The sequence below is a fragment of the Desmodus rotundus genome, chromosome 9 (assembly GCF_022682495.2).
Source record: "Desmodus rotundus isolate HL8 chromosome 9, HLdesRot8A.1, whole genome shotgun sequence".
Lineage (NCBI taxonomy): Eukaryota > Metazoa > Chordata > Mammalia > Chiroptera > Phyllostomidae > Desmodus > Desmodus rotundus.
Window position 1 is genome coordinate 95,412,559 of NC_071395.1, and position 13,823 is coordinate 95,426,381.

The 13,823-nt window shown below is 41.3% G+C and overlaps 1 protein-coding gene across 2 annotated transcripts in view; it reads left to right on the plus strand.

Moving 5' to 3' along the window:
• The window catches only part of TEX14 (testis expressed 14, intercellular bridge forming factor), a 55,220-nt gene that overhangs the window by 20,830 nt on the left and 20,567 nt on the right, over nt 1-13,823 (plus strand). For both annotated transcript variants that reach the window (XM_053911834.1, XM_045182538.2), the window contains 7 exons: nt 662-768; nt 3,191-3,279; nt 4,361-4,642; nt 5,682-5,782; nt 7,886-8,005; nt 9,591-9,657; nt 11,868-11,949. In XM_053911834.1, the coding sequence (XP_053767809.1) occupies nt 662-768; nt 3,191-3,279; nt 4,361-4,642; nt 5,682-5,782; nt 7,886-8,005; nt 9,591-9,657; nt 11,868-11,949 (848 nt within the window). The remainder of the gene's footprint in view (nt 1-661; nt 769-3,190; nt 3,280-4,360; nt 4,643-5,681; nt 5,783-7,885; nt 8,006-9,590; nt 9,658-11,867; nt 11,950-13,823) is intronic.

Sequence of the window (13,823 nt, forward strand, 5' to 3'; positions counted from 1 at the left end):
ATGTCACTTCTGTCTTCTGTAGACCAAAGTCAGGAGTCCAGGCAAAACTTAAGGGGAGAAAAATAGATTACAGCTCTCGAGTGGCAGTGTGGACAGAAAGGTAGGAATTGATGGCGGGCATCGTTGGAAATCTTCTTCTAGTACATATGACTATGTATAAACAATTATACCATATTTAATTTTTCTTTAGGAAGTCTGCTCTGGTTTTTTAGCCTAATCAAGGAATAAGGCATTTTCACCTAAGTGAATATTTCAGGCAGGTATTATTGTCCCTGTTTTATGGATGAGGAAACTGAAGCACAAGTCTCTTTTCAGCTAGTCTGAGTAAAGATTAGACTAGAATCCAGGGCCCAGGACCCCTGCCACAAATCCTGCTGCCTTAATGAAATACAGGGGAAAGTTTCTGCGTCTTTAATGCCTGTTTTGTCTGCTCATTCTTCCCCCACGTCCTGTCTGTACTGGGTTGCTGGGGGCCAACATTTCTATGTAAAGGCCTCCAGGGATGAGATGACTTACTACATATGAAACTTGCAAAGGGAAATTATCTTGGTCAGTCTGGTTATTTCTACACATATAGCAAGAGTGGCTTTAAAAATAGAATGGAGAGTGAAGAGAAGAATTCCTTCATCAAAGCACTGAAGCATGTTTACTCCTTTTCAAGCTGCCAACTCTTCGTGGCTCTGGAAAACAGAGCACAGGTAAACAGTCGCAGCCCACTCAAGGGGCCACAGACAGTTTGGGAAGAAACAGGAACCAGAACACCAGCAGGTGGGTTAATGTTCTATTGACCTTTGTATCACCGTGCCTTTAGACTCCCATGTGACCCTAATGTCACTTATTGGTCTTCTTATGCCTTCGTGACAAAGAGTCTGTGAGTGATGATGAATAGTATCACAGAAACAGATCTTGGCAGGTTTTTTCTGTTAAGTGAGCAAAAAGAGCAGTGTAATGAAAACATAGGAGACATCAAAGGTAAACCACTTGGCAGGTTAATCAGAATAACTCATCAGTTCTGAAAAGCAAAGTACCTTGTCTTTCCAAAGCTGCCCAGATGGTTTTTCTTACAAAAAGAAATGGCAGGTATTCCTTTTTCCAGTGCTCCAGAAATCAAACTATTTGTTTCAAAATAAGCACCAATGACAGGAGGGCAGAAAGAGGCGGCTGAATAATATCACCGTTAACCCTGCAACCTCTGACTTCCAGCGGGGTCAGTGAAGTGAAGTAGCTTCAGCACTTCAGCACAGATCCCTGGAAGAAGAGCATGTGTGTACCCTGCATTGGGGGAATTCTTCAAGGAGTGATAGATGTTTTTCAAGATAGGCTAGCACATCAATTTCAGTTTTCCTTTTCTGTTGCTAAATGGCAGCATTTATCCACAGCTTTTTAATCAGTTCTGGAAAAAATTTATTTCCTCCCCTAGTGGTGATTGAGACTAATGACAAGAGTTTGCTGCTCCTTTTGTGTTGGTAAATATGTACATTAAGAGAGAATCGAGGAAAAGGGGCAGGCATTTTAGTTTAGTGTATTTTATCTTTGGGAAGGGAATTACTGGAGAACCACCTTACTGACATCAGAAGGTTTAGCACTCACACCACTGTTAGAAGCAGATGGGATGCCAGTATAGCCGTTAGATGACAAAGCAAAAGCTGTGGTTGTGGTCCTCCCTGCCCAGCTCCACTTTCTTCCTCCAAAAGAACAAAAAAACAGACCAAAGTAAAGTTGAACATTTTACTGCCAATCCATCTAGTCTTTTTTTGTATACTTTAAAAAATAAAATTATAATTATGTACATGTATATGTCTTTATCAAAAATTAAATTTTTTGAGGTAACATTGGTTAATAACAAATTTAGGGTGTGCAACTTTATACTACATGTATATATCTTGATTATATTATTTTAATTATAATATATTATATCCTGATTTTTCCCTTTAGATTAGAATGTGAACGTTATCCCATGTTATTAAAAACATCCTTGTAATGTAAACTTATTTTGAAGTTGTTGGGTTTCCCCTATTATGGAATTTTAGGTTGTTTCATTACTTTTTCTGTTATGAATAGAGCCACTCTGACTTGTCAGTAAAGCTTTTACTGTATTTCGGAGTAGGCCCTTGATAGATTCCCCGAAGCAAAGTTACTATAGTGGCCAAGGGTTTGGACATCTTAAACTTTAGAATCTTTAAGGCTTCAAGATTCTTGATAGTTGTTGCCAAATTGCTCTTTAAAGAAGCTGATCAGATCTGACCTTTCCAATGCAATAGTCTCTCTGCTCTCTGGCCCAGTGGGAGAATAGGGCACTCCGGATAACAGGGAATTCATGTACATGCCACAGATCACACATTTTCAAGAGTTAATTTAATAGACAATAAAGTATATATATAATTATGGGATATTTAAAGGAAAAGATACTCCCTTGTTTTGCAGGTGAGGAAACCTTGGTCCAGAGAGATTGAAATTTGGAAAGTCATACCAACCAGTGGCAAGTCAAGGTCTAGAGCCCAATGAAACTAGGCTGGTGACCTCTGAATGTCTTTAAGACCCCTGGTGCCTTAAGTCCATCTTTACAAATGTTAGTTGTTGTGCTATTGCTGATATGCAGGTGGGACTATTACCAGAGAATTCTGACCAAAGGGCAGGAGAGTTACTGAACCATCACTAGTGTTCTGTGGCATTGAGGGGAACAGCAGGCTCTGCAACAGTGTGAGGACCAGGATTCTCTCAGGTGAAACTATTTCAGTTGTGTGTTTCTTCTACCTATGCAAATTTCCCAAGAGCACTTTTGAAATCTAACTTGGAAACTAAAAAAACAAACCGTAGAGGTATTCTAACCCAGTCCTTCAATTTCTTAGCCAGGGGAAGTTTAGGGAGGAGTCCAGTGGCCAAGCCAAAGTAACACAGCAGAATAGTGTACTCTTCTCTGTGTCAAACCATCCAAAGGGACCTCGGTTGACATCCATCCCTGTCCAGGGCTCTACCAGGAAAGGAGTGTCAGTAGCTGAACGTTGGGAGGTCTGGCGCCCTCTCGTGGCTTGGAGGAGTCAGCACAACCCCAGGAATGGCTGAAAGAGTCGGGGACAGTCAGTCCTCTTGGTGGGCTGGTGTGCTCAGGGTTGTGTCAAGAACTTGAGAAAACTGACATGTTTGTATCCACCCTGCTTCGCTCCCCCCACAAAAAACCTATACAATTTAGGATCAACATGGAATCTGTGCCTTCTGAAATTCATAATGCAAAGTCAAGAAAGGATGAAGATGTTGGAAATCTACACTTAAAATGGAAAAGTGAGTATAAAGTCGTGGGTTCTGTTGGACAAAATGAAATTTAAAGAATATGTCTAATCTGGTTGTTATCTCTAAGTACACAGCCCGTGTCGCACTCATTCTTTTTTTCTGTTAGATCGCTCCATTTGAAAAGCTCGGCCTTTCTGATTACTAACTAAAGAAGAAAAATGCATTTTTATTTCTAGACCATAGAAGAAATACATCTTTTAAAAAAAGTTTTAAAAAAGATTTTATTTACTTATTTTTAGAGAAGTGGGAAGGGACAGAGAGAGGGTGAGGAATGTCGATGTGCAAGAGATACGTCAACCCCAACTGGGGACCTGGCCTGCAACCCAGACATGTGCCCTGACTGGGAATTGAACCAGCAACCTTTCAGTTCATAGGCCAGTGCTCAATCCACTGAGCCACACCAGCCAGGGCAGAAATATTTCCATTATGTATTACTATATATTATATAACAAGTGTAGTAAAAATATACAATCTAGGTATTTAATATGTTTATCATTATTAAAGTAGAAAGCATACAGTGTCACTTTCACATATTCTGTGGGCATTATCCTTTTGTATTAGTTTTATCTTATAAGCTTAAAGGATATAATGTCCATGTTTGGTTTTTTTCTTTTTTTTTTTTGACACCAATGCTAGGTGATATTAGCAAAAGTATAGGATATTGGAATGAAAACACACACATATATGCATACACCCAAAATATGAACTCACCAGGGCCTAAAAAGGCTAGACAAACTTCAGTCAAATCTTGTAGAATCCCTACAGACTTCATATGTCCTTTTCTTGTGACATCTTCACAGTAAGAAGATTCCTCTACAAGTTCCCTGCTGTCTGGGATTCAGCAATAAGGACTGTAACTAACTGAAATTCTTTTGCCCTTTTCTCACTCTGTCATCAGTTCTCCCCTCCTCTTCAAGTGAAATAGGGCAAGCTAAGGGTGGTCCAGTTTTTAAAAAGGCAATTATTGTGACAGTATGGGCTATAAAAGTATTATATAGCTCTTTGAGAATCAAAAGCTTTTGTTTGCTATGTTAATGGTGCTGTTTTAACTATGGATTTTTCTTGTACACAGTGGAGGTGAAAGAAATGGCAGAGAAAGCAGCTACTGGGCAGCTGACTGTACCTCCTTGGCATCCTCAGAGTAATTTGGCTTTAGAGAATGAAGCTGAAAATGAGCCCGATCCCTTGCTGCAGCTCCCGATTAGGGACCCTGAGAATGTGACTTGGCGGCATGTTGTAGGGTATCCTAGGAAAAATGATGAGCCAGGAAATAATGACAAATGTGACAAAACAGACAATGGTGACCATGATAATGACCAGTATGGCAGTCAGCGTGGGCCTGGAAGTTTCACCAGTAAGTTCAGTGGGAGGAATTGGAATAGGTGGACTCTTATCAAGTAATAAGCTCTCAAAAATAAGTAAACCTCCTGGAATACTTCCTTGCTTGGTATCCTCTCCTTCCCAGAAGAATATCCTTTTGATCCCACTGTCCTTCCTGCAGATAAAGAAATCCAGAGATTCATGAGTTTTTCTACTGTTGGAGCAAACCCATTTTCTCAAATAAAGTAAATAATCCCTGTGCACTGACCCTGGTACTGGGTGTAACCTAGTAAGAAATTGAAGTTTTCTTACCTGAGGGCACTGGCAGACAGCCTCTCCCGGCCGCCTGTTTCTTTGCATTGCATTTTAAAGTGAAAAAATTGTACTGGCTCCCAGAGTCTATTCCAGAGGAACCTTTATAATTTTTTTAAAGATTTTATTTATTTTTAGAGAGAGGGGAAGGGAGGGATAGAGAGGGAGAGAAAGATCAATGTCTGGTTGCCTCTCGTGCGCCCCCTACTGGGGACCTGGCCTGCAACCCAGGCATGTGCCCTGACTGGGAATTGAACCAGCAACTCTTTGGTACACAGTCCAGCACTCAGTCCACTGAGCCATACCAGCCAGGTCACAGAGGAACCTTTGACCGTCATCACTTTATAAATTTGCAGGTTAAAACTGAAGCCCGTGTATTTCACCTGGTAGTTTTCTTGCAGTCAAGGCATGAGATATTATTTCACAGTTGTTTGCAAGTCAAAGAAATGTACATCTAAAATGATCATTTATTTTAGGTGGGAAATCTGTTGGCTTAGGTTTTTTTTGTATTTAAAATCTGTTCCTTGTCAAGCTCCACTCTTGAATGGGTGAACAAAAGGGTGAATAATCCAGGGCTGTATGTAGTGGCCAGGCGAAACTAACGGTCTCCACTCTCTAGACCAAACCTGACCTGGCCATAGGGGATGTGGTGACCCCTAGCAGAATATGCATGCACCTCTTCTCTCACGCTGCCCTTTGCCCTTCCCTGCTGTCTGAACACCACCAAATGACCATGGCCATGGTTGTGTTATAATCCTTAGGTATCAGGCACCTGTGCCCCAGAAAAAATGAGCAGCCAGAGCATAATGAAGTCTTTCAAGCAAGTTCTGAAGCATCTGTGGTCATTGAGAAGTCTTGCAGTGTGAGTAATATGTTCCGGAAAGTCAAGGTGAACCCAAGGACCTAATAAAGTAGAACTGAGTTGTTGTTACATATTGTGACATTGAAATAATATCTATTGTGTTTCTCTTTTTTGTTGTTGGAGTATATGCCCTCATGTCTCTGACATGAATGAAGAAGTCTTTACCTCCCTGCGTATTACTTTTTGAATCAGTTGAACTCAAAGCACTGTGTATTTTGGAGCTTGGGGGCAGCACAGACAGGTGTCAGATTCAGCTCTGGCTTTTGAGCTTCCCATCTCGTTTGATATACAAGACCAACTGTGAAAGTACAGCATGAGGTTAGGTCCCAAAGCTGGTGATTGGAGAAGGAAAAGCAGGGCCAGGATTGTGATGAGAAGACCCTCACCTGGAAGTCCTCTAAAGCCCAAATTCAGCCCTCAGCTCAGTGGGAGGAGTATGTTCCTGCCTGACAACTGAGCCTCGGCAGGATCTGTGAGGTTCAGTCCTAATTTTCTAGCATTTTCATTGAGGTTAAAGCTTTGCATCAGGGGTTTAACACATACTTAAAGCCTGCAACTGGGCCCCAGTCCAGCCAGGCTAAGGAGCCAAAACAATTTTTTTAAAGATTTTATTTATTTTTAGAGAGAGGGGAAGGGAGGGAGAAAGAGAGGGAGAGAAACATTAGTGTGTGGTTGCCTCTTGAGCACTCTCTACTGGAGACCTGGCCCGCAACCCAGGCACGTGCCCTGACTGGGACTCAAACCAGCAACCCTTTGGCTCACATGCTGGTGCTCAATCCACTGAGCCACACCAGCAAAGCGGAACCAAAGATTTTTATCATCATTGACATGGGGCCACAATCACTTAAAGAATATAACTAGCAATTGAGAATGAAACAGTATAAAAATAAAATTGTGATAACATTTTAGGTCTTTCAAAGAACATACTATTGTATTTTATCATTGCACATAAACTACTCACAGGATAATTTATTCCTTCTGTCACATGACAGATAGAAGGACATGTCATATATTTTTTAAAGATTTTACTTATTTTTTAGAGAGAGGGAAAGGGAGGGAGAAAGAGAGGGCAATCAGTTGCCTCTCGTGTGCCCCCAACCAGGGACCTGGCCCACAACTCAGGCATGGGACCTGACTTGGAATCGAACTGGTTACCTTTTGGTTTGCAGGCCGGTGCCCAAGCCCCTGAGCCACACCAGCCAGGGCAGGATGTGCTATATTAGGAAGACTTGTTTAGCTAGAGAAGCAGGTCTATCAGGGAAATGGGGAAGATATGGGAGGCCGGGCTTGTCCAAGAAGTTTCAATTTGATATGAGAGGTCAAGGAGAGCAGCTGCTAAGTGCCCAGGAAGAGAAAGTGTGTGGCAAAAGCAGTATCCAAGGAAATCAGCTATAAAACCTCTACAAAAGGAGATTGAAGGTGAGGAAAGGAGCCAGTTATCTGTCATGTGGGGATCAGGGCCTGAACATAAGAAAAATAAGCAAAAGAGGAAGGGGTGGAGCAGAGGTACTGAAGAAATAACTATTATGTTAAAATTTTTCATTTTTATTTTTACTATTGAGATTGCATTGCTGTTTTTAAAATCACGATCCTTCACTTGCCTTTAAACTGTAATAACACCCAAGGGACTCCCTAGTTCTGAGCAGCCTCAGCCTTCTCTGGAGGACGATGCCAATACATGGACTGCATTTCATTCACAGCGTACTGTGTGGAAGAAGAACAGAGGCAGGTGTACAAGCAGGCAGGAAGGGCCAGCTCAGAGAGAGTCACCCTGACTGCTGGGTTATCTTATTTTACTTTATTATTTTATTTATTTTACTTTACTATATTTATTTTATTATTTATTGCTTTTAGATAGAGAAAGAGGGAGAGAGAGAAACATCAATCTGTAGTTCCACTTAATTATGCATTCACTCATTGAGTCTTGTATGTGCCTTGACAGGGGATCGAACCTGAAACCTTGGTGTATCAGGTCAATGCTCTAACCAACTGATCACCCAGTCAGGGCCTTAGATAACCCTGTTATTGACACTACATCCAATTGTGAAGGGATTTCTTTACAATGAACACCAACTTAAAAGTAATTTCCTGCATTACTAATAGGATCGGTCTGGGCAATCAACTTGTTCACCCGAGTCTTCTGAGGACATAACAGATGAATTTTTAACTCCGGACAATGAACATTTTTACTCCTCAAGTGCTCAAGAAGACTTAGCTCTAGAGGTAAAAATTTACAGTTCAGGGTAAGGTACATTTTAAGCTTTCTCCATTGCCTTATTCCTTTTAAATTATTTTTATTCAGGAAAAATAACCTTACACAAAAGTATATATAATGTTGATTTAATGAGTGCTCTCATGTGCTTTGAAAAACATCTGAAAAATATGGCTTTTGAGAATGGAAGGTCAAATGCAATTTCTTCCAAATTTGTGGTTCCGACATTTATTTGTAAAGCACTTTGGGTTTTTTTTTTAAGCTTTTTTCTCCACTTTACCCAATTTACATATCCTTTCTGGGGACAGAGAAGGTCTGCTATTACTTTTTTTTAAAAAAAACCAAACGTTACCTGAGGATACATTATTGATTTTAGAGAGAGAGGGAGGGAGAGAGAGAAAAACATCAGTCGGTTGTCTCCCAAACACTCCCCAACCCGGGACTGAACCTGCAAGCAAGGTATGTGCTCTGACTGGGAGTCAAACACATGAACTCTTAGTGCATGGGATGACACTCCAGCCAACCGAGCCACGCCAGCCAGGGCCTTCTGTTATTCTGTGTGCAGAAGAACTGGCGATCCACAGATGTGGGGAAGTAGCCGTGGTCTACCGCGCTTTAGTGGTGGGAGGGAGAGCCAGGATAACAGCAGCAAATATGAAGCTGTCCAGGACTAGGCTTTCTTGGGAATCTGCCTAGCTTTTGCAAAAACTTGTACAGAGTACTTTCATTTACAGAGTGAAACTCATTGGATTCTCTTTCTTTCTTATATAATTTCTACCTCAGCTCCCCACTAATCTGCCACCTTTTTTGGATCTTCTATTACCAGTATAGAAGGGGGGTAGAGGAAAGGGAGGATCATACATGCTCATCACAGCATTTGACTGACAAGAATTTAGTGATGCATCAGAAAGCATCATTTCCACTTGTCTGCACTTCTGAAAACGCGGTTTTCCATTATTTTTAACAATTCTTGATTTTATTGTGAGAAGACTGGGGTATTATGAAAATTTTTAATAAAAAGATATAAAATGTGTGTATATATACATAATATATATACATACATAAAAAGTGTAACAGAAAAGAGTATACAGATCTTAAGTGTTTAGCTCCTGAACTTTCACAAACTGAATAAATTCATGTAACCAGCACCCAGATCAAGAAACAGAACGTTATCGGTCCCAGAAAAGACCTGCTTTGGGCCTCCTCTTCCCCATCACTGCCTCCCCTCAAACCGATGTTCTGAATTCTTACCCTGTGGATTAAACTTGTTGGTCTGGGGTATTTTCCAGCTCTTTGGCTCTTCTGATAAAGCTTCTAGGAATCAAAACATTTTTGTTGGGAGGTTGGGGTGACGAGGGTATAATGATGAAGGGAAAAGTCACTTAATTCCTTCTTACAGTGGAAGGTGGGGGAGTCTTTGTTGAGGAGCAACATGTAGTACAAAGAAGTACTTAGTGTCTGCAAAGCAGGTTTGTTATTTTTCTATAAAAGATGTAGGAATCTTACGAAGATTTTCAGGGTCTAGGAACATCAGGAAATGCTCAACCTTTTGATGATATATCTGCCTCCACTGAACCTTCTTTCTCTATTTTGCAGACCTCCAGTCCTATAGAAGAAGACTTTGAAGGAATACAAGATGCATTTGCCCAACATCAAGGCTCTGGTAATAAGCCATTAGGGCAGATTCCTTTGAGAATCACTTGCCTTCACTTCATGTCAGAACACAGACGTTTAGAGCTGGAGCAGTCCTCAGAGATAACCTCCTCCAGGCCTTCGATTTATACACGAGAAAACCTAGCCTCATTGATTTCCCCTCATTAGAATATATCTCATGCCCCTCAACAGCCTCAAGACATCCATACATCATGTCATTTATACCTCCCCTTGAGTTCTTATGGCCTGTGTTGTAGTTGTTCCTTCTCTTTTTCCTCTAGTCTGTCACTAGCATAGAGGCTCCTTCATGGCACATATTAGGTATTTAGTTATCTTTGCTGAGCTGACCTGAGGGATTTGCCCAGGTCACTCAGTTAGTTATTCACACAACTAGAAGTAGGTTTCCATGTCCTTCTCTATGCCAAAAGGCAGAGTGTTACCATCATTTTCCTTTTCTTGCAAAGAGTTAATAACAGCCAATAGTGCAGAGTCAGCATAACACCCTTCCCTTGGGAGGCCTTAGGTTCTATATAGCTTAGCAACTGCTTTCTGTTACATAGGAAGTTAACCTTGGATCAGTAGCCAGGGTTTGGCACAAGGTAAGGTGTAAGTGAACCACTGATTCTGACACAGACATTTAAAAAAATGTATACTTTTGCTCTTTTAAGGTTGCAACCATCTAATTTAAAACCAGAGTTAACCACTTTCCAAGCCATGTAGCTGTCCACAGTCATGTCTCAACACTCTTAACCCAGCAATGCAGGGTGGGCTTGGGTTCTGAACTCATTCTCTTCCTCCTGCTGCAGCCCCAGCTTCCATCTCTAACCTGATCCAGGCCCCAGTCACAGTTGGGAGCATTTTAAGCTGTTAGCTTTTAGATGAACAGTTAAATTCTCAGGATGATATGTATTATTAAGTCCCCAGACCTAGGTCTTGGGCCATGTACTTCTTTCTGTGGAGCCTCTGCCCCTGGTTACTTCCTGGGGGAGCCTGGCCTGCACATAGTCACCTTGCTCGTGTTTGGAAGAAGGTTGAGTGGAATAGAGAAGTTAGGGGGCAGGCAGGTCAGAAAACCTGAGCTAGTTTGATTCAAACATCTGCAGTACATGAAGAAGCCTCTGATTTCTACTGTTTCATTCTTTCAGCCCTTTCTTCCCCCTTTTCCCCTGGGGCTCTGATATATATATGCTGTATACCAGGCGATGAAACAGGGGTAACAATTGGACACATGCTGCTTCTAAGCCCAGTTCTGCCACTGATTTTTTTTCCCTGCATGACCTTGGGCAACTCACTTCACTCCAGGGCCCCACTTTCCCCTTGTATAAAGTAAAGGAAGTGGTCAGGCTCTAAAATCTCTAAATTCCCCTCCTGCTCTAAATTGTGCTTATTGGGAATTCATTTATGCTTTCTAGGTATTTGAAAGAGGGTCACAGGAAGAAGAACCCCAGTGCATCTTCACTGGTGGGGTTTCAGAGCTCCTTGGTACCTGCTAAAGGGAGCACTGTTCTTGAGGACCACCTCATTGCCCACCAGACTACATGGACCTCAGGAATGGCAGGGGGATCAGGAGAATTTGCTAATAGGGTGGGCCTCTCTGTCCCCCTCTCTGTTAACCACAGCAGTACAGTGGTGGGAAGGAGCATGGGTACTGTCTGCCCAGAAGTCTGCACAGTATCTCACTGAGAATTGGGGTGGGCTAACTTTAGACATTTGACGGCCAAGGAGAACAGAAGACAGTAAATTAGCTCCTGAACCTCAAGACCCCACCTCTACTTCTTAAGTGGTATTTGATGGCCAAGAAGCACAGTTAGCACTCTGAGAACACCCAGCTAATGGTCTTTTCTATTTGGAATCTGTGAACAAGCAGTTCTTGGTTTCAACGCCCCCTGGTGTCTGTTGACCGGAACCAGGTCAGTTTGCCTTCCTAAAAAGACAAAACAACATTTGTCTCCAGAAATAACTGTGTGGTTATAACTGGAAGGCCAGTAAATGGCTTGATTGTGTTCTGAGTGTCAGAGTTCTCCCCTCTGAGCAAGGAAAATAAACTTTCAGAGCAAAAACCTCTTGTAAAGCACTCAATTCAAACCCAATTAGGGAATGCTTTTGTTTATCCAGATTATTTCTCATTGTGGATAAGACCAAGAGAAATTGAAGGGAATAAAAATAATAATCTGGGTTGGCAAAAATTCTTTTAAAAATGAATTTATTTTACTCTTTCAGGTGAAAGAGAGGTCCAAATAGGAAAAAGCATTGGAAAGAATGCTGAGGTTTTGACCAGGTCTCAATTCCAACCTATACAAAGGTATGTGCTATTATTTTATTCACAGCCTCAGACTCATAGAAGTAATGTTAATTGGTGATAACACCCCATTTTTATATATTGCTCATCTTAAAATGTATTAGCCGCCATGTTCTACAGCTTAGCTTTGGCAGCCGAGCTGTGCCAGGCCTTGTTTAGCAGGGTGGTGAGGAGCCATGAAAGACAGCCGTCATCTGTATGCAGATCCTGACTGCCTTCCTACCACATGGCCTCGCTCAGGGTTCCCAGCCCCTGTCTTCCGTTTCCCTCCTTGTAAACTAGGAATAGGAATCCTTATTGAGAATGTTGACGTAGGGATTAAAAGTAATACTATAACTCCTGGGCATTTAGCCCAAAGAAATGAAGACTTATGTTCACAAAAATGCATATGTGAAAGTTACAGCCACTTTTTTTTGTTGCCAAGAGCTGGAAACCCAGATTTTATCTAACAAGGGAGTGATTTAACAGGCTGATATATCCATACCATGGAATACTCTTCTGCAATAAAAAAGAATGAACTATCTTTCTTTTATTTTTACACTTCATTTTAACTTATTTTTTACGTTTATTTTTTCTTGTTTGTGCCCTAACTGGGGATTGAAACACACAATGCTGGCATTTAGGGATGATGTTCTAACCAAGTGGGCTACCTGACCAGGGCTGGCTGGCTGGCTTGCCCGCTTTGTTTATTTATTTATTTACTTACTTATTTTTATTGACTTTAGAGAGAGGAAGGGGGGGAGAGAAAAACAACATCGGTTTGTTGTTCCACTTATTTACGTCTTCATTGGCCGATACTTGTATGTTCCCTGACTGGGGATCGAACCACAACCTTGGCGTATGGGATGACACTCTTAACCAACTGAGCTACCTGGCCATGAAAAAGAATGAACTGTTGACACATATGACAAGCTGGATAAATCTCTAGAGAATTCTGCTGAGTGGCAAAAACAATCACAGCAAGTTATTTACTACATGATTTCACTTATATAACATATTTGAGATGATAAAATTATAGAAATAGAGAACAAATGATTTGTTTCTAGGAGTTAAGGAAGAGGTGGGGAATGGGCGGAAAGTCAACAGGGCTATAAAAGGGTAACATAAGGGACCCTTGAGGCAGTGGAAATGTCTCTCTCTTGACTGTGTCAGTGTCCACATCTTGGTTGTGATATTGTCCTATAGATTTGCAAGATGTTTCCATTGAGGGAAACTGGGTAACGTGTATGTCTTAAAACTCCATGTGAATATATAGTTATCTTATAATAAAAAGTTGAATTAAAAAACTAATAATAGATGTAAAGGGCCTGGCACAATAACATTTAATTTACTTTCCCCCCTTTGGGCCTCAATTTCCTATTCTATAATATAGCTAGTGTTTTCTATGCTGCTGCTATATGCCCGGTACTTTGTTTTGTCAAATTTAATTCATATAACAATCCTCTGAGGTACATACTGTTATTTCCACTTTGCCAATAAGGAAAGCAAAATTGAGAGAGTTCAAGTACTTTTTTTAAGGTTGAACAGTTAGTGTCTGTATCAGTCAGGAGAGGCTACATTATGCTACACAACAATCCCCAGGTTTTAGTGGCTTAAAACAATGAAAGTTTATCTTTGCTCATGCTCCATGTCCATCACGGGATGGCCAGGAGGGGTCTGTGCTGCATTTTCTATCAGAGATGCCAGCTGAGGATAGGCTCCTTCTCTGTGCTTTCTTAGTTGCTGAGGTGACAAAAGGGGACGTGGTGAATTGTGCACTGTCCTTTACAGTTTCTTCCCAAGAGTTACATCACTTTCACTTACGTTTCACTGGTTAAAACAAGTCATGTGGCCACTTATGTAAATTAGGAGGATCAAAAAATGCTGTCCTGCTGTGT